Genomic DNA, 26279 nt, shown 5'->3' on the forward strand with positions numbered 1-26279 from the left:
CGCCGGAAAGGAATGGCGTAAGTAACAAATTGCTGTGGCATGAAGTGCCACAGCCTCACGGCACAGCAAGTTTTTACTTACGCTATTCGTTTCGGGCGCCATTGTCTTGCTCCTGGTGCCGGAATCGGCACCTGCGCAGTCTGCGCTTTCCGGCGCCATTTTCTTGAAGACACACAGCAGTGTGTCTTCAAGAAAATGGCGCCGGAAAGCACGGACTGCGCAGGCGCCGATTCCGGCACCAGGAAGAACAAGACAATGGCGCCCGAAACGAATAGCGTAAGTAAAAACTTACTATGGCGGCGGATTATTTGCATAATCAGGGCGCACATATGTAGACGGCGTCCCCGTGCTCCCGACCCTCTGCTCTCGGCGGCATTTTTTCTATAATGTAACGCTAGGAGCGTCGCGCCTGCGCAGTCTATTAAGACTTCGGACAGAGTGACGCTCCCAGCGTTATATTATAGATATATATATATATATTTGGTGGAGAAATGGCAGTTGAGGTTTAATGTAGATAAAGGCAAGGTCAGGCACTTGGGTTGAGGAAATAAAATGTAAAATTATGTGGAGTCAAGAAGGACTTTTTTTTCACCTAATGCAGGTCAATTAGCATCAGCCTTGTGTGCTTTTTTTGCTTTCATCTGGACCAACATGTTACTGTAGGTTGGATGTGTAACTTCATGGATTTAGGTATTATTTTAACCTTAAAACTATGAAACTATAACATGATGGGAAAAGTGATCCTGTAGCAATTTCCAACCAGATTCTTTTTGTTAATGTATTGACATTAACGATAGTGATTGCCTGACAGCTGTAGACTGTATTCGATTACCTACATGTGAAGCCTCCCAAAAAAACTTATTTCAAACAAGTTGGTTTTGGTAGCTCCATAGAAGAGCCAAACAAACTACGGTATATTCCTCTTGTACTGTGAAATTTTATTGTAAATGAAATTGTGTTTATATAACTATTAGTGTGCAGTTTTATTTATATGTTTTCATGATAGACGGACTCCACTGATATTCATAAAAAATACCATTTCTAACTCTATATCCAATAATATAAGATTATTATTACCTTCGTCTTGGTACCACACGAGCAGCATCTGGGCCCATAATAGCTGGTGCTGAGTTTCTAGGGATGCGAGGACTTCCGTTGTGGAAATTAACAGGACTAGGTGGTACACAAGCTGAGAAATCCTGGTATTCCAATGAAAAAATGTTAGCATCTTTCAGAAGCTCAACCAAGTCATGACCTTATCAGTCAAAATCTTCAATAGAAGATAATTTAAAAAAATCCAGCAACACATAAAGAGTAGCATATTAAGCAAACACTAAAACATTGATGGTGATCTCCCATCTTGAGTATAGTAACGCTTTGTCTAGCACCTCGTAAGAATTTTTCAGCCTGAGGTAATTAAACCTATTAACCAAAAGATGTCACTGTTGCTTAATGTCTCACCGTTGAAAGCCATTGGATAAGCAAATGTCACCATCTCTCTATGTATTATGGACACTACTATACCTGAATTCCCAGACTTGATTTCAGTACAAAGAATTGGTCCACCATCTTCTTGTGCAATGGTCTCATATCTTGAGGAACAAATTTCTCATGGACAGCTAACCCGAATTCTAAAATCTGGGCCTGAAAAATATATGAAGACTGTGTAATTAACATGCACAATGAACAGTTTATAGTCTTGTTATGTCTGAATGAATTAGAATACTTGGGTGTACTAGTATAATTTGGTGTACTAGTAGACCATACACTAAAAATGCCATTTCCTCTAGATACGTAGAAATCTATTGAAACTAGAATTTTTCTTCTTCTCACCATGCCAAGCTTTATAACGTAAGTATTTCTTCTCCAAGACATATCAGGCAATCCGATATGTTATACATGAACAGGTAATGCAACTTTATAACTGCAGAAGCCAAGAAATATTGACACTTAAAGGGTAGCTGTCACGTTATAACTAGTGATGAGAAAACGTGTTCAGATAAGGCGTCATCCAATCATATACATGTGCTAACCGAGTGTCTTTGGCGTACTCGAAAAATATGTTTTAGTCCCTGCGATTGCATGTCTCACGGCTGCTCGACATCTGCAACACATGCAAGGATTGTCCAACAAACAGGTAATCACCGCATGTGTTGCAGCTGTCTAACAGCCGTGAGACATGCAGCCACGGTGGCTCGAACATAGCATTCGAGCACGCCGAAGACACTCGGTTAGCACATGAGCATGCTCGCAAAAACGCCTTATCCGAGCACGTTCACGCATCACTAATTATAACCATTTAAATATATTAAAGACACTGCATAGTGTTTCTGATTGGTGGGGCGTTCTGAGACAGCAATGTTTTGACAGATCAGTGGAAGTCTGAAGCCCTGACCCCCACCAATGAGAAACCCTATGTAGCACCTGTAATACATTAAAAAGGGTTATAAAATAACAGTTAGACTTGATGGTTTGCCCTTCAAGCACCCACCTTGAATTTTATATTTCTGTCCTGACATTGATTTTAATATCTTTCTGCACACTACCTGTTCCAGCATTAGTTCTCTCAGGCGTGAGATCTTATCTCCATCCTCAGGGTGGTTGAAGATATACTCCTTCACAAAGAATGCCTGTAAAGTTAAAAAAAAAACAAAAAAACACATAATGCCTAGGTTATAGTCAAAAGCTGTAGACATTACCAAAACAGCATCAACCCAAGGCTTTAATAATAGGCTCTTAGATACATAAACGTATTCTTTTAACATATCTAATCGATTCAAGGAATTTGGAGTTAGCCTCTTGTAAAAGGATAACATTTTCACAGCAAATCAGTTTTGGAATGTATTCATTATACAGGAAATTCTAGTTATATTCACATATATTCAGTGGCTAGCAAAAGTATTCACACCACCTTGGCTTTTTACTTATTTTGTTACATTACAACCTGTATTTATATATTTGTGTAATCCGATTTATATGTGATACATCAGCACTAAATGGTCTAAGTTGGTAAAGTGACAAAAATATAGGCATAAGTTAAATTTATGGGGTCAAATAAATTACCCTGAATCTATCCCATGAAAAAGTGGAAAATTCGAATCGGAGTCCCGATTATATTAGATTCTGAACCCAGTCACTATTGGTAATCTGAGACCAGGCTGGGTGAAAGGCAGATAATCTACTCCGACAGGAATTGCTAGTCATTGGGATTATCTTTTATGTTCCCTTTGCTGCCATCCTAACCGAATAACTGAAGCATCGGCTAAAAATGTCGCAGCCCCCTGTATCACCAGCAAGTCGCTCAGGATAGTCTCAAGAGAGGCTCCCTTTTTCAATTGAGTCTCTAGCTGGCTCAGCCAGACCATCATGGACCTGGCTGTACAAGTGGATGCCACTGCTGGCCTCAGGGATCCAACTGACATCTCCCCTGCCCCTTTAATGAAAGAACCGCCTTCCTATCTAGAGGGTCCTTCAGAGTCTCTAGATCCTCAAAGGGTAAAGAGGACCTTTTTTGAACCCTTGGCCACCGCCGCATCAAGTTTTGGGGCCTTATCCCATTTATTTACTGCAGGGTCCACGAAAGGGTACCTTTGCTTTAAATGCAGGCGACAAAAAGACCCTTTTTTCCGACCTCTTCCACTCTCGGTGAACTAGGTCCCAAATTTTTTCATTTAGAGAAAAGGATATGCATTCTCTCTGATCCAATCCCCCAAACATGGTGTCCTGCACTGAACGTCCTGGCCTGGATTCTGACCCCATAGTTCCTCTGACCGCTTCTATTAATTTGTTCAAGCGGTCTAAGGCGAAGCAGAAACAGCCAGAGTCTTCCTCCGAGGAAGAAGATGAGGAGGAGACGGAGGAATCCTCATCCTTCATGTAATCAGAAAGAGGAGCCTGAATCAGAAAATTTTCTTCATGTCCCTTCTCCTACTTCCTGGAACTCTCACCCTGGGATAGGGACTTCCTTAAGGCTTGCGGTGAAGTTATTATTATCATTTATTTATACAGCACCATTGAATCCATGGTGCTGTGCATGAGAATGGGTTACATACAAATTACAGATATCACTTACAGTAAACAAACTAACAATGACAGACTGATACAGAGGGGCGAGTACCCTGCCCTTGCGGGCTTACATTCTACAGGATTATGGGGAAGGAGACAATAGGTTGAGGGTTGCAGGGGCTCCGGTGTTGGTGAGGCAGTATCTCCGGTAGTGATGAGGAGGCAGCGGGGTCAGTGCAGGCTGTAGGCTTTCCTGAAGAGATGGGTTTTCAGGTTCCGCCTGAAGGATCCGAATGTGGTTGATAGTCGGACGTGTTGGCGCAAAGAATTCCAGAGGATGGGTGATATTCGGGAGAAGTCTTGGAGGCGGCTGGATGAAGAGCGAATAAGTGTGGAGTAAGTTTGGCGCCTTCTCCGTCACCAGAGGGGGGGGTCCATGAGGCACTGCACCCTACCCTAATGGCTGATGTCCTCCCTCCCCCGGAACCTCACGTCTGTTGAACACGGGGTTGACATAACCTTTTGGGGCAAGAACCGGCAGGTGATAACAGAGGGCACACACCCTGTGTCCTGACTTCCCTGTACATTTCTTCCTCTAACAGGATAGGAAAATAATGGGAAGACTTCATCACCGAGTGAACATTCACGAAGATCTCTTATCAGTGTTGCAGTAGGTACCGGATCACAAGGCGCATCTCAGCCGACGCTGTTGACTTGTCTACCTTAGAAGAGCTCCTGCGGCTGGGCTGATCACTCGCCTGGCCATCACCCGTCCCATCACGGGTCTTTTGCCGGGCAGTACTGGGCTTCTGTTGTGCAGCAGTGTGCTTTAAATGGTGGACAGCGGATGTTAGGCGCCAGGATTTTTCCGCTGCATGGGATAGATCCCAAGTCTTGTCTGGTGCTGTAGTCTCCCATACAGGCTTGGCAGTCATCCCAGGCTCGTTGCTCTCTGCCTGCTTCTTTAAATGTCTCTCTCTCCCCCGAGTATCCGGGTCAGCAGGTTCTGGCCTGAGGCACCTCTTGCTCCCCTGGTCCGACACGCCCCAGCAACATGCCCCCCGGCCCCGGCAACCCTGACCCCAGCCGCAGCCCTGGGAGATGGATGCACGTGACCACCGCGCTATCTTGAACAAGCCAGTCAGCACCCAGCATCTGCACTATCCAGGCTCCACCCACAATGCCGCTACGGCAACCCAGCTGGGAAGCCGCCACATCAGAGGACCACCCCGGCTGCGTCACAGCTGAGCCCCCGGAAGTCCGGCCATGTCACTTGGCCCCGCCCTCAGCCACCGCCAGACCAGGGATGCCGCAGCATGCCAGTCCGTGCCCGCTAGGGTACCGCATGGAGACCATTAAGGATACTTGCTTTCTGGCACTGGCCCCCCGGAGACGGTAATCCTCCTGACACCTGCCTGCCCGCTCCCTGCCGTGGAATCCTCCCCGGTACCACCGTGGTGCTTCTAGGACCCTGCACCGGCCGAGGCAGGGGACCCCCCTACCTAAACCGATCCGATGAATCCTTATCCAGGTATCTGTAGGAACACTGTCCTCTTCAGGAACAGGAAACCAACTGATGTGTGGGAGAGGTGACGCCCTTTTGTATCTGTAGGTATCCTGTTCCTGAAGGGCGAATCCCCTCTCTCGTGGTGCTGTCATGGGAGACCAAATAAAAAGCCTTTACTTACACACAAAAATTGTAAGGCTCATTTTGATTTTGCCGAAAGACATGTGGGAGACTCCCTAAATGTATGGAGGATGCTGGTGCCAGATAAGACCAAAATTGAACTGCTTGGCCACCAAGGTCAACACTATGTATGGCGCCAAACAAACACAGCTCATGATCCCAAGAACATCGTCCCCATAGTGAAACATCAGGATCAGGCGGTGGGGATGTTTTTTGGAAGCATTAACAGGGAAAATGATCAGAGTCTAGGGGAGGATGGAAGGTGCAAAATACAGAGATATTCTTGAGCCAAACTTGTTTCAATCTGTCAGTGATATGAGACTGGGACGAAGGTTCACCTTCCAACAAGACAATGACCCATAGCATAATGCTAAAGCAACTCGAGTGGTTCAGGGGAAACGTTTAAATGTTTTGGAGTAGCCTAGTCAGACCCAAGATTTTAATCCAATTGAGAATCTATTGTCATACTTGAAGATTGCGGTTCACCAGAGGAAAACATCTAACTTATCTAACTTGAGCTGGAGCAGTTTTGCCTTGTGGAATGGACAAAAATCCCATTTGTATAAAAGGCTTATCCAAAGCGACTTGCGGCTGTAATTGCCGCAAAAGGAGGCTGAACAGTTATGCACACTAAAGTTTTAAGTTAGTTTGTCCTGTTTGTTGTTTGTTTCACAATAAAAAGAAAACCACATGTTCACAGTTGTAGACATATTCTTTACATGAACTTATCCAAACCCTAAAAAAACAGTGAAATTCCAGGTTGTGAGGTAGCACAAAATGAAAACTTTCAAAGAGGTGAATACTTTTGCAAGCCACTGTACAAAGATGGTCATCGACCATGGAAATTGTTAAGTTTTTTTGTTGTTAATTTATAAGAGTTGGAGCTTTTATTTAAGGAGTACCCCCATCTCAGCCACAAATGGAAATGTCTGTCTACGCTGTTGCCACAAATGGTCACAGCTACAAAAACAAAGTTGGCTGAGCTGTTTCGGTAACTGAAAATTATAGAAACAGTGTGTGAGATACAGAGTGAGATAAATAATTTTGGTAGCCATGGCTGAGATGGAAAAAACTTGACAAAATACAAATAAATGTAAACTCATCTCTGCTTATTGGATCTGCCAATTGTGTGAAAGAAAAGTACACAATCAAGTTCTTATACTGTTGTCTAATGATGTGTTCTACATTTGTACAAAGCATAAGAAAAAGAAGTTGTCCTAAGTGTCACGGCCTCGAAGCAGGCACAAGTCATGGTGATGACCAGGCAACTTACGGTATGTTCTGGGAAACTGTGAATATCTGCCGGAAATTTGCAATATGGAAAGGACCCAGGATACCTGATTACAAGTTTTTCTGTGATATTGCTTCATTTGTCAGCACTTGTAAAGGCCAAATGGCCATTGCTAGCATTCTCTGTTTTGTCCGGAATGTTAATATATTAATTATAATGCAAACTTTGTTGTCAACTGCTATTCCCACTCCTTGTTGTTGGAAAAGGAAGGTTTATGGGTTTACAACCCATGAAAGAATCTTTAAATAAAAGAGGAAATTTGAAGTATTCTCTGAAATGCAGGATTCAATGAATTGAGAAATTTGGGCATTGAATTAAACAAACTAAATTACTTTATCTTACCTCTTGATATCTCGAAACTCCACCATTAACTGCAGCATCGATAACCCCATTCAGGCACATTGTCAGAGGGTTTATATTTTGCATCTGCCGTGTCTGACACTGACTAATTAGAGTTCTCAGTTGCTGATTCTTATTTTCTAAAACTTCGATTGCATTTTCAAGTGGGCTCATCTCCGCCTAAGACAAAAATAGGAAAAAACCTTAGCAAATAAAACACAATAGTAAGTCTGGAAAAAATACAAAAACAGAGGTCTGAAAAAGCGACAAACTTAACCCAGTGGCTCATTTTGGATGATAAATTTGGAGCACTCCAAGACACTTATCTACTGGTTGGCTCAATGTGTATCAAAAGCTTGTGCTAACATTTTGAAGCACATTTAAACGCCATGCCCCGTCTTGCTAAGCCCATTGGCAGGATAACTCAAAAAATATTTCTCAAACACATAATTTAATAGAGTTGATGCAAAAAATGATTCTTTTTCTGGGACAAATTGATCTAGGAGTCTCTTGCGTTTAACTTAGAAAAATCCTCATAATGTCTGAAACTCTATATATGATAACATCTCTAGAAAAATGTGATTGGTGTCTAGTGTAAAAACATCTATAATTGGATACTTTCACAGAGTAATTTGTGAGTTGTGCCAATATTTGGTAGATTGCTAGCACATTGGTAGAATTACAGTAGTGGTAATGATAACTATAAGATGTGGAGTAGCTTTAAAAGTAACCTGCCATTCCGTCATCACGATATCCCTTCAAACCAAATAAATTATTGTATACCTTACTAAAATAGAGGGTCAAACATACTTTGCTCTACCGCAGATAAATCAATTTTTAAAGTAATATACAATGAAGAGCAAAAGGGTAACAATGTTTTGACCTTTTGACTTTCTGGCTCCATATCTCATTATCTACTTCTTATTTAAACTTGAGACTACCATCATTTTATAGACAATGATCTTAGATATCTCATTCTTGTCATGTCACTGCATAATTACGGTTTTGCTCCTAAAGATCTAAATTTCTAATTTTTACTATTTTGTAAATTCACCTTTGGCTTTCAACACTGCCTGAATTCTTCTGGGCATGTTCTCGATCAGATTCAAACATGTCAACCGAAATTTGATCTCAGGTCTCTTCTCCACTTACTAAAGTCGGTGCATACTGGTCGCCTCACTTGGGTATGTATACAGTTTTTTCTTCAATTCTACCCACAAGTGTTTGATTGGGTTGAGGTCTGGGGTCTGTGGGGGCCATTCCAGCACCTCTACTTCATTGTCATTGAACCATTTTTTCGCCAATCTCGAAGTATGCTTTATGTTGGTGTTCTGTTGAAGCATTATGTTGTCCTTTTCAAACCCATAGTACTTGAGTGTACAAAGTAACTCATCTTGTAGGATATTCACATACAGGTCAGCCTTGAGAACACCATCGATTCTGGTCAAGTATCCAATGCCTTTGACTGTGAAACAACCCCATATCATCAGGCTTCCTCCACCAGACGTGATATTTCCTTTAATTTCTCAATCTGTTAGCCCCCTTTCCCATTGTTTCTTTCAGACGTCTTTGGACCTATCAGAGCCTAGTTTATTGACTTTCGTGTCATCGTCCAAATCACCAGTTTCAAATCTTTAAATATCCACTTTGCAAGCTTGTTTGCAAACTCGAAATTATGACAATATTGAAACTGAGGCTTTTCACGTTTTTTTTGGACCACCATTCCAGACTTGTGTAACATGCGTCGCACAGTGCTTGCATCGATGTCTATGATCTCACTATTATGAAGCATACGAGCCACCTCCACTGCCGTGTTTGTCGCGCCAGACCTTGGGATGAGCCGACTTGTTGACTCCAATATTTTGCCTGAATGTCCACCTTTTGGCTTCTGAATGGATATTCTGCCAACTGTCATGGCCCTCACCTGATGCAGTTTGGCAATTTTCTTGGCCAAGAGACTGGTATCGATGAGCTGGATGATGCGGTTTGTCTTTTCTTGGGAAATAGTCTTCATTGCTGCTTCTTGATTCGAACCAATGACCTTTCACCTGGGAATCAATCTAATAATACACTGAGCTATTAGGGAATGTGAGAACAGGCTGTATTTTGTAGTATTCAGGAAGGAAAATATACAGTATTTCTACCACAAGGAGCAAAACAGTAACAATGCAGTGACATGACAAGAATCTGCATAACTAATAATATGCTAAATAGTTGCAAGTCAAATTTATGTATGAGATAGCCAAGATGTTTGTCTATAAAATGCTGGAAGTCTTATAATCAAAGCAGTAGTGGATGGTAAGATATGGAGCCTGAAAGTAAAATGTTCAAAACATTGTTACCCTTTTGCTCTTCACTGTACGTTTAAGGCTGGAAAAGCATTGGTGCTCATTAGGGTTGAGCAACCTTGACTTTTTTAGGGTCGAGCCGGGTTTCGCGAAACCCGACTATCTCAAAAGTCGAGTCGAGTGAAATCGGCCGATTATGGCGAAAAGTCGAGGATCGACTGAAACACGAAACCCAATGCAAAGCCAATGGGATTTTTTTTTTTTTTTCTCTCTCTCTCTCTCTCTCTCTCGTGTTACACATTGCAAATCGCTACAGCGCACAAGCGACAACATGGCGATAGGTCTTAGGGGCGTGGACGCCTATGTCATCACTCTGCCCACGCCCCTTCATTGGCTGAAAAAAATGGCGCCAAGCGCGTCATACGAAACGCGACTTTGGCGCGAAAGTCGCGTACCGCATGGCCGACCCCACACAGGGATCGGGTCGGGTTTCATGAAACCCGACTTTGCCAAAAGTCGGCGACTTTTGAAAATGAACGATCCGTTTCGCTCAACCCTAGTGCTCATCATGGACTTCCATTGCTTCAACTCCACACACCATTCTCTACTTAACACAACCTCTCTAAAGCAGAGGTCCCCAACTCCAGTCCTCAAGGCCCACCAACAGGTCATGTTTTCAGGATTTCCTTAGTCTTGCCCAGGTAATAATTGCATCACCTGTGCAATGCAACGGAAATCCTGAAAACATGACCTGTTGGTGGGCCTTGAGGACTGGAGTTGGGGACCTCTGCTCTAAAGGATGGCCATCCGACTTCGGTTAATCCATTCAATGTTGTTTTCACATCTGCACAGTAGTTTCCCACCTGTGGGCACACCATTTGGGATGTCAATCAATGTGCTGGGAATCTCAGTCTGCTCACTTTATAGTGAGGGTGACTATTACTACTGTTCCAAGGAGAGGCAGAGAATGAATGGCAACAGGGGAATATGCACACTTGTATGGCGATACAGATTCTGTATGTGAACCGATAGCATGAGGTATAAAGCAGGGGGTATAAGGTGATCAGCATCAAAAAAGCATAAACAGTCTATGAAGCATGAAGAGAGATGAGGCACTCAACCAGATGCAGTAAAAACCAAAGTCCTTTATTTTACCATGATCAGGTTAAAAAACAAGATCCATAGGAACAGCAGGTGTGTGTCGGCATGCGGGGAAGAAAAGACGGACGACGGCCGTTTCGCGCACCAAGCACTTCAACGGGTCCAGGTGACTTCAGTTTTTACTAGATCTCTGTGAGTGCCGCATCTCTCTTCATGCTTCATTGACTATTACTAACTCTTGTATCATCCTGATGATTGAAAGTGAGTAGCTGCAGGGAAGATATAACTTCATTTTCTCCATGTAGCCACTGCTCCAGTAAGACTGCCACACATGATTTAAATGCTATTTACCTGCAAGTTACCAATAGGTCTGTAGATTACCATTATGTCTGCTGGTAATTAGTGTTTCTGGAGGAGAAAGGTTACCTTTAAATATTACTATTTTTATATAATATTTAGCTATAGGTATTAGTTAACAGTGTGAAGAGAGGCTTAAATGCCTAAACAAGTCTGAAATTCATAATAAGCTGTAAAAGGGCTTACTTTATTGATTTTAGAGAATAACATACAGTATGGAGACAGTGCCTTAAAAGGGTGTCCTATCAGCTGAAGGTGGCTAATATTAATGTATACTTCTTGTACTGAATATTTCTGAACATTAAATAATAAGGGTAAGTTCACACAGGGCATTTTTTTCTGCAGCAAAACCTGATCATCTTGGCAAGAAAGAAGCTGCGCCAAAAACGCAGGTTTAGGTGCGTTTTTTGGTGCTTTTGTTTCATGCATTTTTTTTCTCTTTGTGCATGCCAATAAAGTTGATTGCACACAGAGAAAAAAACAACAACTTCCTGTAGATAGATAGAATGAGTAGCTAGATAGAATGAATAGATAGAATAGATAGAATGAATAGATAGAATGACTAGATAGATAGAATGAATATAGAATAAATAGATAGATTGATAGGATAGAATGAATAGATAGATAAAATGAATACATAGATTGATTAAATGAATATATGGTTTGATAGAATAGATACATTACCTGCGGTATCCTCTTCCCTGGCATTTTCCCACGGTGCAGAGGTTACCTCAGGTCAGGCTGTGAGGGAGTGCAGGCTCGGTGACGTCACCGCTAGTTACTGAGCCTGCACCCACTGCGTATCATTCATTCCCCAGTAGCTTACAGCCGGAAGTGGTCGCATTAGCAGCGCTCCCGATTGTAAGCTTTATCTCTCCCAGATATTGCGTGGGACACTCGTTATATTGGAATAGTATGGAACAGGGAGTATACTTTTGGTTTATTATTTTATTTTTATTTCAGAAGATCGATGGCTTCGCTTGGAATGGCAGAATAATTAATTGGTAAAACTGTGTGATGTTTTATTTCACTAAAAGAGCTTTTTCTGCAAGTGTGTGTCTTTATTTAACCCTTTAATTACTATAGGATTAGTAATGGATGGGTGTCTTATTGACGCCTCTACATTACTAAGTCGGCTTAATTTCACCTTTCAATAGGAAGGTGACATTAACCCCTCATTACCCTGCTTGACACCACTACAGGGCAAGTGGGAAGAGCCAGGTAAAGCACCAGAATTGGCGCATCTAATAGATGCACCTTTTCTGGGCAGCTGCGGGCTGCTATTTTTAGGCTGGGGGGCCTATATCAATGGCTCCTTACCAGCCGGAGAATACCAGCTGCTAGCTGTGAGCTTTAGCAAACTGGTTATCAAAAAGGGGGGGGGGGGGACCGCACGCTGTTTTTTTTAAATTTAATTTAAAAAAAAAGCGTGAGGACCCCTCTATTCTTGATAACTAGCCTTGCTGAAGCTGACAACTGGGGGTTGCAGCCCCCAGCTGTGAGTTTTGTCTGGCTGGTTATCAAAAATAGGGGGGAACCTACGCCCTTTTTTTTGTTTATTATTATTTATTTATAGTGCAGGAGCGGCAGATGAATACTCCCTTCCGCCCCTCCCGCTCTCACTGTAATTAGCGGCTGTAGGTGTCAGATGATGGGATCAGTAGTCCCATCAGCTGACACCAGTGACAGGAGGTGAGTTTATACCTCCGATCACAGCGTGGCTCTCTGACCGGCGAGGAGGATTTCCCCGCCGATCAGAAGTGGTGCTGGCCGCGCAGTCATGTGCATGACAGCGTCTCAAACACTGTAATGTTGGACCCCCATTCAAGTGAATGGGGTTTGGGTCCGCTCTGCTAGAAGACAGGCTACATGAACGCGTCATGCAGTCTGCCATCTAGATGTAGCGGAGCCGAGTGTGACATCACATCCGACTGTCCTTGACTTTTCTGCAGCAAATATGCTGCAAGAAAAGTCAACCTTACGTATTTGCAGTGTTTTTTCACCATCCATTCAAGTCAATGGGTGGAAAACGCTGGAAAAACGCTGAAAGAAGTGACATGCTCTATGTCCAAAAAACGCAGCAAAGCACAAAATACTGATCACACAAAAAACGCAATGTGTGTGCATGAGATTTCTGAAATCTCGTAGGATTTGCTGGTACTGTAAAAGCAGCTGAAAACGCAGAAGAAAAACGCAGCAAAAACGCCCAGTGTGAACTTACCCTAAGTGTGTAAAGAGAAACTAATACTTTATTCAGCCTTCATTTTCCAAACACAATTCTAGTTCCTATCAGGCATATTTGCATTCATTTGGCCAATAATCATCATGTATTTACAATCAAACCTCAACATCCTTCCAATAAAATGTCCATCATATTCCCATAATGAATTTGTTAGTAGTTTGAAACATTTCTGCATAAGAGACTTTATTCGGGCAAGCATTTTGATGGGTCTGCATGCAAGCGTCATTGGCAATCATAGGAAATGTATTCAGCACTTTTTAATTCACTTTGAAGTCTTGTTACCTGTTAAGAATTGTAAGATATTACGAGCATGGTCTTTTGATGGGGAGACTGTGAAACCTATTAATAACTAGAGGGTGATCTGACGCCCTTCTCTTCCTATTAAAACATCTCTATAGTCATTTTTGGTAGGCTGCATGTTCTATGTCTTCACAATTCAGAGATTATAGCCATCAGAATATATTTTTTTTCTTACTTTATTGACTATCACATCCACTATTCCTAACCATTCCCTTCTCCTCTATGGGCATTCTTAATTAGTCTTTGGCCTTTTAAACCCTGCTGTTACAAAAGGCTTCTCATTTACCAAAGCCCAGCTCGGTCAATGTGATATCACCCTCCTCTATTATTAATCATCAGGAAGACGTTTTCCTTCTCCAGCTATGGGGCCGCAGCAGCAGTTAGACGTGTCTACAGGTGTTGAGCCTTCACACAACACCACCAGGTGAGCGCCTACTCCATACTTTTACTTTCATTACCAGGGTATAGTCCTCTAGGTGTGTGAGCTTTCGTCCTCAACGGTTTTTGATGGTAAAAACAGACACACTGAAAAAATGCTGATAAACATCTGACCCAGAACACCGATGGAAGCATCTGCTTATGTCATGTATGGACCTCTGTATGAGGCCTAACACTTAACAGGTGTTTCCAACAAGCTGTTGTGACCAAGATGTGGGTGTGCTATGAGTTCACGACCCAATTCTGCACATTTTACGGTTGCGTACATAATGTTTTTTAATTCCTTGGTTCTCTTCTAATAGTTTAACAGTTGCCATGATGATGAGGATGGGACAATAGGAGGATGAAGAGGTGGAGCATTGTTAGAATGTAATGCTAAACATATTGGCTACATTTCACCTTTTCTGTTATTCTGTACATGATAATGGCCATATGCAGTCAAAATTGTTGCAATGTATTTTTAAGGATGATTTAAAAGCTTTAAAAAAGGTAGGTTTGTTGTTTTTAAATGATAATCTGGTGCTTCAGATTTTTGGAATACAGGTGTTTGATCCTCGTCTCTTACATGACAGGTTTACTTGCCCATTTATCATAATTTTATATTTTAATTTAAAGATCAAAAGCTAGACTTCTGCAAGGGGGCACATATTTATCACAGCACTGTATAGGAATAGACAGACTTGTGATCAGGAAAACCACTACAAGGCTTGCATTGCTTTCATAATGTATGCTCCAAATAACATCCTTTTCAATAAATAAGGGGGACGGAAACTAAATCTCCTGCAGCTGGCAGTGGATAGTTTAATAACAGCTCTTATACATCACTATCCATAGACTGGGAAACAACAGCAAGTCTCACTGTGTACTTCCAGAAATTCAGCTCGCAAATTAAGGTCACAGACACTAGGCTTTTGTTTGTATGTTTGTTTGTTTGTTTGTAAAGGCTTGGGGGAAAAAAAGACTGGCATAGGAAATTCTCAGAATGCCGGAAAAGTGTCACTTGGAATTTCAGTATATCTAGAGTACGGGTTTCATAGTTTAGCAATATATTATTTTTATAGATGTTTTGTAAAGTGCTATTTATTTTTAGCATATGTTGCTACAAAAATAATATTCCAAATATACGTTTTCGAAATACACCCTATGGTAGATGCTCATTATACTGGTTTCTATGGTTAATTTATGTTGCTGTCTGTACCTTTGAAAATCATTTGGTAGTTCCATTGCATCTCAGATCTTGCCTCTCACAATTCCTTGGGTTGCTACTGGCACCAGACAACACGTCTGTTACCAGATAGATCCCTAGTGTCCTAGCCGAATAGCGGTATTGAGCTTGGAGAGGTGATTTTTTTTCTATTTCAGATAACTATATAGCAGCTGGGGCACTAGGGATTACCAGAAAGCAAATCTTTGTCCTGACCGAAGCAATGGATGCTGGGAGATTCCAGCTCTGATGCCTGCAGAATTGGAAATACAGCTCTAGACTTTAACACAGGCTAGGTAGAAGATGTGTAACATATTTATACATTTTATGTAGATCATGTCGATATTTAACTTTAATGTGGCTCCAGATATTAGGACATACAAGCTAAAGCGGTGGCAGCCTGCGCCACATATCAGTGCTCAGATGAATGGCAGTTTGCTTGCATCTTGGAAACATAAAGCACATGAAGTTATAACACATCATCATGTATTTTATCGTTACAAAATAACCAAAGTTCATTCTATGAAATGCATGTTCCACAAAACCTTCGCAAACAACGAATTATGAGAAAGAAGTGTTGGAGCCTTTTCCAGTGAACCATCAAAACAGAAGCATGACCGAGCATCCGCCATACCCGCCTATAGTTCAAGTCATTTAATTTGTACTGTAAGTACGGTGTTTCTAAGCAACATATACTTACAATGCACTCACCTGTTTTTCAAGTATAAAACCAAGCAATTTCCACAAGTGTAATATTTTATTCTACTTTATAGATAAACAGAAGATACCATGCAAGAAAGAACACTGGCTTACCACTTCACGTTTTTCAACTTCAAACCATCGGGAGATACCAGGCAGGCTTTGCACCAGCGTCAGAGCTGTTCTCTCAACCCAGAGGCTCTTAAAAGTGAGAAAATATTTGTCATTAAAATCCACCATGTACATAATAATATAACTGGACTGGAAGAATTTTTGACAGTTGGGCGAGTCCTATTCACCACAATACAGAAAGAATCAACAGCTAAACGTCCAGCTAAATGTCCATTTTTTTTTTTCAACATGGCAACCTTTTATTAGAAATTACGGTTTTCTAAAAAAATTTAATTAAAAAAAAAAAAGGAAAAACCACAATTCATTAAGACTGATGCTTTGCATGCAAATCTAACTGCGGGGCGTGCAAGAGTAAGATACATCGACTAAAGGAAGGTGCGCGCCGCTTAACGAATTTGGCACATCGTGACATGTGACTTGCTAGAAGCGTTACTCCAGTTGGGGTAATGAGTAACATTCCTAGCGTAAGAAGCGACTGACAGGAGAGTGTAACCATTTTGTTATCCTGTCTCGACTACTCAGCCACAGCAATTTTGACAAAGCTGCCCTACATTATTTTTTAAACATTTCAAAGCGTTTTCCGCTAGTTTTCTGTTGTAAACACTATGATGAACTGGAACCAATGGTAAAAATAGTTTTAGGTATTTTTGGCTGTAACATTTTAAATGCCTTAACATTTTCTGACTTCTCTATCAGTCAGCAATAGTAATATTTCATAATAGTAGGGCAGACTCATGTCAGTATTCAACCTAACGCAAATGGAAGAGGTTATCCCAAACTGATACAATAACAGCATAATCGATATCCTTCTGACAGATGCATCAAATAAGTATTAAAGTTGTCATTCAGTTCACAGATTTCTTTCTTTAGGAGTGAAAAATCTTAATATATACTTACCTCGCAATGTCTTCACATCCTGTCCATCCAGATGTGTCCGGATCCCAGAATTCCAAGCAGTGGAAGTTCACTGACCACCATATTGGGACATCCAAGTGATGGGTGTCTCAACATGGAAACTGCTGGTGGTACCAGCCTCTTGCACGGTACCACCAGCAGAACACCGTCGCACCACACACTGTATGTGCTGTAAGCACCACACACAATTTATACGCCGTACGCAACACACACACACTGTATACGCCGTATGCAGCCTCTTGCGAGGTACCACCAGCAGAACACCATCGCAAAGACGCCTCCACCGGGATCAGCCAAATGATTCACTGACCACCGCCATCGTTGTACAGGAGGAGCGCATGCGCAGTTTTAATGTGACCGCTGCTATCTGTCTGAGCACAGACGGGAGAAGTCAGCACATGGGGAAAGAGAGATAGGATAGGTGGGTGAGCATATGGGGGGGAGAGATTCTCAACGCTGCAAAGCCTGCCCCCATTGTGACCTTACCACCCTACCGATGCGATAGCATCAGGCCTCCATCTAGTATATAGATATTTGCCTTCTTTCTCCAGACAGATGCAGAATGTGCAAATGTATGGAAGTGTATACTACTACTGTCTGCCAGACTCTACACATACACCAGACCACACTCTCCCTGTATACAGACCCCAGAACTAGTCCCCCATTTCCACAACCCAGCTGGGATCATAAAATGCTTGTTTTAATATCAAAATAGAACGTTTTGCAAAAGAATTATACAGTTATTCTGATATGAATTTTCATAGTGATCTACACAATATTGCATATTTAGTACTGTGGTGAAATGCAAATGACAGCTGTGGCCCTTTGAACACACTGCAAGCTATTTGTTGGAATGTTTTTATGGCCAAATAGCTATTTTTCTTACTCATCAGATCTACCTCTTTAAAGAGCCAACACTCACGGTGTATATAGGGTAAATTTCTGTTACTCTCTTAAAATAACATACCAAGTAATGTAATAATGGAGCGTCATTGGACCCATTTCTCCCTTTGGGTCACCCCCCCATGGGATTATGTAATGAAATGTTAGGAGAGTTTCTGTTTATACAGGTCCATGTCATATTTAAATAAAATTAAAAGAACAATTGGAAAAAATCAACACAAAGCACAAAAGAACTTCCACAACAGCTTTGTCTCCGTTTCCACATTTTTTGCCATGGAATTGACAGCACACTCAATCATACATATTCTTTGGTGATTGCATGGGGTCTGTTTCTTCTAGGAATGGCTTAGACTACTTTAACACATCCGTTTTTTGCCGTCAGGAATTGTGAAAAAAAACAGATACGACGAATGATGCCGCCGGATCCGTTTTTTTTTAATAATAATAATAATAATAATAATAATAATAATAATAATCTTTATTTTTATATAGCGCTAACATATTCCGCAGCGCTTTACAGTTGTGCACACATTATCGTCGCTGTCCCCGTTGGGGCTCACAATCTAGAATCCCTATCAGTATGTCTTTGGAATGTGGGAGGAAACCGGAGAACCCGGAGGAAACCCACGCAAACACGGAGAGAACATACAAACTCTTTGCAGATGTTGTCCTGGGTGGGATTAGAACCCAGGACCCCAGCGCTGCAAGGCTGCTGTGCTAACCACTGCGCCACCGTGCTGCCCTTTTTTTCCCCATAGACTTGTATTAGCGCCAGATTGCGCCTGATGGCCTTCCGTTTCGTCCGTTTTTCGCCAAATTGCCTGTCCGGCAGCCGGAGAAAACGTCTAGAGGAAGGTTTCTTTGTTCCGGCCTGATGGTGTCGTCCGGCTTTTCTGACAATGGACGCCGGACACACCATATGACGATATCCGGCGATATATATATATATATATATATATATACACCACCATGGATTCTCATGAGTTACGGAACAGTACATTTCTTAGTGCGCTGCCACTTTTGTAACCCCACATTCAATTCTATGGACGTTATAGAAACAGCGCAGCACAGCTAGAGCTAAGAGGTTTCCATAATCCTGATCATGTCTGCCCACCGAATAAATAGTGAAGATACCACTTCAATGGTTCTTTTAATGGGGATTTTTTACTGAATTGCTGCATATTTTACCCTGTGTATTTTAAAAGGTTGAAATTCATAGCAAACCCATAGAAAATACACAAATCCACATCAAAACCTGCATGTAACAGGTGCAGACTTGTGGTGGTCAAATTGACCCCTCATGTGAATTCATATTTAATATGACCAGTAGTTTTTATTCTCTGCACACTGAGATGTTAAGGCTACTTTCAGACTGGCGTTTTTTTTAATAAGTCGCAATGCGTCGTTTAGGGGAAAAACCGCATTCTGCAAAGTTGTTTGCAGGATGCGTTTTTGCCCCATAGAGTAACATTACCAACGCATCGCGACGTATTGACACACTTCGCAACCGTCGTGCGACGGTTGCGCCGTGTTGTGGCGGACCACCGGGAGCAAAAAACGTTAAATGTAACGTTTTTGCTGCCGACGGACCGCTTTTTCCGACTGCGCATGCGCGGCCGGAACTCCGCCCCCACCTCCCCGCACCTCGCAATGGGGCAGCGGATGCACCGGAGAAATGCATCCGCTGCACCTGTTGTGCGGCGCATCAAACGCTAGCGTCGGAATCTCGGCCCGACGCAATGCGACGGGCCGAATCTGACGCTAGTGTGAAAGTAGCCTTAACCTTAATGCGAAATGTCTTAGGGTATCTGCACAAGTTCAGAATTTCTTGCAGAAATTTCCTGACAAAAAACGGACATTTCTGCCAGAAATCCGCATGCGTTTTTTCCCCGTGTTTTTTTGCGCGTTCTTTTCTGGAGCTTTCCCAATGCATTAAATAGCGGGAAAAACGCAAAAAATCCACAAAATTAATGAACATGCTGCTTTTTTTTTTTTTTACCGCGATGCGTTTTTTTCATGAAAAAAAAACGCATCATGTGCACAAAAATTGCAGAATGCATTCTAAATGATAGGATGCATATGTTTTTATGCATTTTTATCACGTTTTCATAGCGAAAAAAAACTCGAAAAATCCTGAACGTGTGCACATACCCTTACATCCGCAAAAAGATGCTGATCTTCTGGATATATCGCTTTCTATGATTCAATTTAACATTTTCTCTATATTTATAGAGAAATATAAAAAAACACTAAATACCACACAGCTCATTATTTTCCTCTCGGTCATATTCTCCATTCACATACGGTAAATCTAACAGATCTGATCAAAGCCTATCTATTTAAAAAGCCATCATCTACTGAATGAAACATTCCTTTGTATTCACAGTATGTATGTTCACTAAAAGAGATAGTTAGTAAATATAATGATAAAAATGAATTTTAGTGTATATTAAATTAATGTGAAAATCTCAGCTCTAAAAATAAAAAAAACCTTCAGTAAGAACAAGCCTTCATTTCCCAACTTTAGAGACCACAACAGTCAAGATTAACACCACCCCTGAAATTATGAAGATATTTCACTTCTACTATTGTTACAAAACGATTTTCTTCTTCTGAAATCAAAGTTAGCCTGCACGGAGTCTGAGTCCACCCCTAAAGGTGTCCATACACCTTCAATGACTGTTGGTCAACACTTCATGAGAGCTTGCATGTCTTTTTTATAGAGTGAAATAAGCAGCTATCAGACACCTTTCTGGAGCAGCTTATCTCTTCTGGAGACAAGAAAAACTAATATGCTTGCTTGTTATTTCCTCGCAACATGTGGAAATCTTAAAAATCTACAGGATGCAGAAGCTTTATGTCAAGTCATCGGGGCGACCTTTATTCTACGTAAACTTGCCGATTGAGGTAAATATAACCTTGTCCTACTGTCTTCACAATGCAATTCTACAAGCCATCTGCAGATCAGCTTTCTGGCCTTACTAGCAACTTAAGATCATATTTAAAAAAAATATAGGGCTTCCTCACTAATATAAAGTCTCAGATTGATGTACAAGAAGCTTACTTTTCCACTCGAAGCATCTCTTTTATTCATGAAACACTAGCAACATGGCCTATCCTACACCAGCTTAAATACTACAAGCCTTGTGAAAGAGACCTCCAGAAACAATGATCTTGCACATCAACACAGCTTGCAAAATTGTTTCTAACTGTTGCAGAGTTCTGCATAAAACTTTACTAGCAGTATCCAAGAGTTGTTGGAGAAGCTCCATGGCATGATTCAATGGAAGCGTACCTCCATTTTATTGGATCCCGAAATACTTGAAGGCACTTCAGAGAATTTGATAATTAACTTTCCAGCAAAAAGGGAACTGAAATTATACAGCCATAACTATGTAGGATTGGCCTAAAACCAATATTAACCCCTTAAAGGGCCACTGTCACCCGCCTCCAGCCGTTATAAACTAAAAGAGCCACCTTGTGCAGCAGTAATGCTGCATTCTAACAAGGTGGCTCTTTTAGTTTTGTGTTCAGGTATTACTAAAATAAAGCGCTTTGAACCTTTGCAAAAATACCTATCTTTGTCCACGGAGGCGGGTCTGAAGCCTCCTCTGTGAAGCGCCCAACTGCCGTCACTCACATCTTCAGGGGCTTTCGGCGCCGCCCCCTCCGCGCTGTTTTCTCTTCAAATCCGGCGCCTGCGCTGTGTAAATCTTTGCGGGGCAGGCGCAGTAAGCTCTGGCGGTCTGACGTCTCAGCCAGGCTTGGAGACTGCGCCTGTGCTGGCAGTGCGGCCACCCACCTCGGTAATCCCTGCCGCGCACTGTGTTATGCATTATGCACAGTGCGGGGCTAGGATTCCTGGGCATGCGCACTGCGTGTGTCAGACTGTCACCCAGGTCCCCCACCTTACAGCCTCTGTCTATTCAGCTGATCGTGCCTCCTCCTCCTCATAGCAATCGCCAGGACGATCAGCTGAATAGACAGAGGCTGTAAGGCGGGGGACAGTCTGACACACACAGTGCGCATGCCAAGGAATCCTAGCCCCGCACTGTGCATAATGCATAACACAGTGCGGGGCAGGGATTACCGAGGTGGGTGGCCGCACTGCCAGCACAGGCGCAGTCTCCAAGCCTGGCTGGGATGTCGGACCGCCAGAGCTTAAAGCGCCTGCCCCACAAAGATTTACACAGCGCAGGCTCTGGATTTGAAGAGAAAACAGCGCGGAAGGGGCGGCGCCGAAAGCCCCTGAAGATGTGAGTGACGGCAGAGTACCGTTCAAGCTGGGGATTGAGGACCCGCCTCCGTGGACAAAGATAGGTATTTTTGCAAAGTTTCAAAGCGCTTTATTTTAGTAATACCTGAACACAAAACTAAAAGAGCCACCTTGTTAGAATGCAGCATTACTGCTGCACAAGGTGGCTCTTTTAGTTTATAACGGCTGCAGGGGGGTGACAGTGGCCCTTTAATGACCACCAATACATCTTTTTACTGACCTGAGACATAAAAGAATAGCATTCCTCCACTGGTGACAATCCAGCCGTTGTCGGCTGTACACTATAGCTGACAACTTGCTGCATCAGCCACGATCAGTGTTGGCACCGTCCATATCTGTTTAACCCCTTAGATGCTACTGTCAGTAGTGACTACATCATTTAAATGGTTAACACAGTTTGGGGGCTGCTTCTTTCACCCCATCGGCACCCTGAGGTCATGATTACGTAGCCCTGATGTTTGCAATGGCAATTCACGGCCAAATAACGGCCTTAGAGCCTCCCGGCTATAGCGGCCTGTTCAGAAGTTAGCGACATTTAGGTGGTAAAAATACACTTTTTCTTTTCCTTCAAAAATAAAAATTTGGTAAATTTCCTTGAAAAAATGAAATTCCTGCTACAATTTTAAACCTCTTAAAATGCTAACAAAATAAAATAACATTTTACAAATGATGCTGATGTAAAGCAGAGATGTGGGAAATGTTATTTATTAATGTATTTCTGTGGTATGACTATCTGGATTAAAGGGATAATCATTCAAAGTTTGAAAATTGCTAATTTTTTTAAACATTTTTCTCAAAGTTCTGATTTTTTTTAAAAATAAACACAAAACTTATCGACCTAAATTTACCATTATCATAAATTACAATGTGCCACAAAAAACAATCTCAAAACCATAGGGATTTTTTGGAGCATTCCAGAGTTATTGCCATATAAAGTGACACTGGTCATATTTTAAAAAAATTGGCCCGGTCACTATCCCAAAACATCAAAGCCAGGGTCGATTTGAGACTTTGTGAGCATCAATTCATATATTCAATGTTTTGAACAAAAAAAAAGCTTTATCTTCTATGAAAATAATGACCAACACCAAGTCATGAGGGTCTGATAATACAAGACTGTTTGCTAAATCTATAAAATTACACACGCATTCAAATTAAATATATAGATCAGCTTTAAACTAGACTGTGCAATATTTTAGTCCGTCACTAAATTGCTAAAACAGTCCCGTGAAATAATCCTGTCTAATAGGAACCTATCTTTAGCTCTGAAAAATCTCTAGAGGACAAAAGTCTTTTCAAGGGATCCACATCCCCATTTTCATCCGGATGATAAACGTCTAGATGTAATTGAAAGCTCGCTTTCTGTGTGCTGGGAATATTCAAATGCAAAGTAGTCATTTCTGCTAACACAAAATTCCTTGTGCTAAATAGCAGAAATAGGAAATGTGTAAAAGAAAAAACGTGACCTCCTCTGCACTCTGCACACTCTTAAAGACATTACACTTTCAGCTGGATTGGATGCACCAAGAGACTAAAGCATAGTTTGTAGAAACGCGCTTTACCTTGAATTCATTTTCCTTGTCCTTTGTACCCTTATGGAAAGGTCTGTCATAACGGAATCTCCAAATGTGATTTACTTTGTAAAAGCTTTTGATATTATCAGGAATACCCTCTCTCTGCAGTACCTCTTGGCTTTCAGGAATAGGAGTAACGGCATAAATCTGTAAATCTGTGCAAACAGTAAAGGCTAATACATGAGAAGACCTCTATTTAATTATAAAGAACTAGGGTTTCCTCAATAGAACATAGCATATATGCATTCAAATATTTAACAAGCTTAGGCCGAGTTCACATTAGCGTTTGAGTCCGCAGCGTGGTGCTGCGGACTGCTTTCCTTAAGCTCCGCCTACTTCCGCATGCGTCCTACCTATCTTTAACATTGGGTACGCAAGGATTAGCGAATGCTAATGTGAACTTAGCCTTAAAAAGGGGATGTCCCATGATCATAAACTGCAGCAGCTCTGCATGGTCAGACACAGCCATTGTACAGTACACAGCAGGGGCACATTTATAAGACATTTCAACACATCCAATCATGGATCTTATTTTTATTCAAAAATCTATTGATTAAAATGTACATTGTTCGTGGGACAACCCCTTTAAGGAAACATTTACATTTGCAATTTACAATACTTATTGTTAAATCAGGGATTTCAATTGTGTCACATACACCCTAAAATATCAAATTTTTATTGCTTATTTCTAAAGCATAACACATATCAACCCGAGGGGAAAAAAAACAAATTAGTCACACCCCTATTGAAGGACATGAATAGGTGATGTTGCCTATAGACATATTCACCCTATAAATACCCTATTCTGAAGCTGCCTGTCCTCGGAGGTTGCCATCCTAGTTCCTATAACAATCTTGGCGCCCCCGTTCCATGACGGCTGTCCCTCATTGACCTTAAAGGTCCCTAAGTAATACAACTAGTGACCCAAGGTTAGGCAGTAAATATCAATGCAGGTGATATCCAAAGGACAAAAGTGTATAAAGTGACAATGTGCAAAACCTATAAAACAATTTCAATTAAGTTCCTAATATTTCAAGTTGATAGCTACAGACAGCCCTCCAAATAATCTGAGGCTGATTAACTGCCCTATAGTGGAGGTTGGTACCACAAAGTGGAGATATAATACCCCTACTCCACGGCGGCCAAACCCAGAATACCCCATTCATTCCCAGGGTATACAGATAATACAAGAAAATTGTCAAAGAAACCACATAAATGGGACTTGACTTAATAAAGATCACTATTAATGTCCAAACAATCCCTCTGTAATCAACCCTATTGATTCTCCTAGAAACGGATTACCTGCCTTACAGTGGAGGTTGGCACCCTAGCTAAAGTTGGCGATGTGGTGCCCCCAACTCAACAATGGCTGGCCTTAGGAAACCCTGATCAGCCCCAGAGTAAATATCCATTGATAAAACAGGGATACACGAAACATAACAACTATGGTCAAAGATAGAAGGAACTATCTTAATCAATAAGTTGCTGATGCCCCAAGGATTGCCTTGTTGTTCTGTTTTAAAAATATACAATAAAAATGTGATATTTTAGGGGGTATGCAAAACTAAAAAGCCTGGCTGCTGTGGTAAACAGTCTTTGCATACAGAACCAAAACCATCTCTGAAGGTGTATACCAACAATTAATATGAAACCTCATTTAGAGGGGTAAATTAAACACCAACATAGGGCCAGAAAATTTAACAAAAATAAGTTTATTACATCAATTATAACAACAACAATTGGTACTGTACAATTAACGTAAGGAAGAAGTACGGCTAAAAACAAACATAGGGAGGATAGATTATATATATTCCCTAACAATACAGGTCTGCAAGGATAAAACAGTTTGAGAAGAGGTGATTTTTATACACTTTCGATCGCTCACCTCTGTAAAAAGATCTAAAAAATTCCATAACGTACAGTTTTTTCACAAACTCTGACTCCATAGGATTTGTCTTCCACCATACTTTGACCCCTTTGCACAACATTTGCATACACATTTGCATACACATTTGGTGGATGATTTAGACATTAATTGAAGCTATGCTGCGAAGGGCAAAGAAGATTTTCTTAGCCCAGCTTCTAAAGAGTGTGGGGGTATACATGGCAACCAATCAGAGCACAGCTTTCATTTTACCTCTGCAGTATAACAACTGAAAGCTATGCTGTGATTGGTTGTTATGGGGAGCAAATGCAGATTTTCTTTTTGACACAATTCATAACAGTGCGGTGGCAAGTTTACCTCGATTCCTTTTAGCATTTAGTGGTTGTGGTGGATTAAGCTTCGATTTCTAACAATATGATCACAATGGCTACAAAGAGGTGTTGTAATCCACCCAACAACTTTTGCTACATTTGCGATTGTTTTATAGTGAAGAAACAACGAAGGAACATTACGGACTTTGTTAGAAAAGTGTATTATGCGTATTTTGGGGTAAAACTAGGTGATCAGGACAAGTTGTGGGCTCCACATGTAGCGCGTTCCGTTTGTATAGAAGAACTATGACAGTGATCTAAAGGGAAGTAGT

The 26279-nt window shown here is 41.5% G+C and overlaps 1 protein-coding gene across 7 annotated transcripts in view; it reads right to left on the reverse strand.

Annotated features, from left to right (window-relative positions):
- Positions 1-26279, reverse strand: part of DOCK4 (dedicator of cytokinesis 4) — a 488246-nt gene that overhangs the window by 45571 nt on the left and 416396 nt on the right. For 4 of the 7 annotated variants that reach the window (XM_069764796.1, XM_069764797.1, XM_069764795.1 and 1 more), the window contains 6 exons: positions 23740-23906; positions 16066-16152; positions 7326-7502; positions 2547-2630; positions 1525-1644; positions 1078-1199 (listed from right to left, as the gene is read on the reverse strand). In XM_069764796.1, coding sequence (XP_069620897.1) covers positions 1078-1199; positions 1525-1644; positions 2547-2630; positions 7326-7502; positions 16066-16152; positions 23740-23906 — 757 coding nt within the window. The remainder of the gene's footprint in view (positions 1-1077; positions 1200-1524; positions 1645-2546; positions 2631-7325; positions 7503-16065; positions 16153-23739; positions 23907-26279) is intronic. The other 3 variants (XM_069764800.1, XM_069764799.1, XM_069764798.1) reach the window with 1 other exon arrangement.

The sequence above is a fragment of the Ranitomeya imitator genome, chromosome 4 (genome assembly GCF_032444005.1).
Source record: "Ranitomeya imitator isolate aRanImi1 chromosome 4, aRanImi1.pri, whole genome shotgun sequence".
In the NCBI taxonomy this organism is placed as follows: Eukaryota; Metazoa; Chordata; class Amphibia; order Anura; family Dendrobatidae; genus Ranitomeya; species Ranitomeya imitator.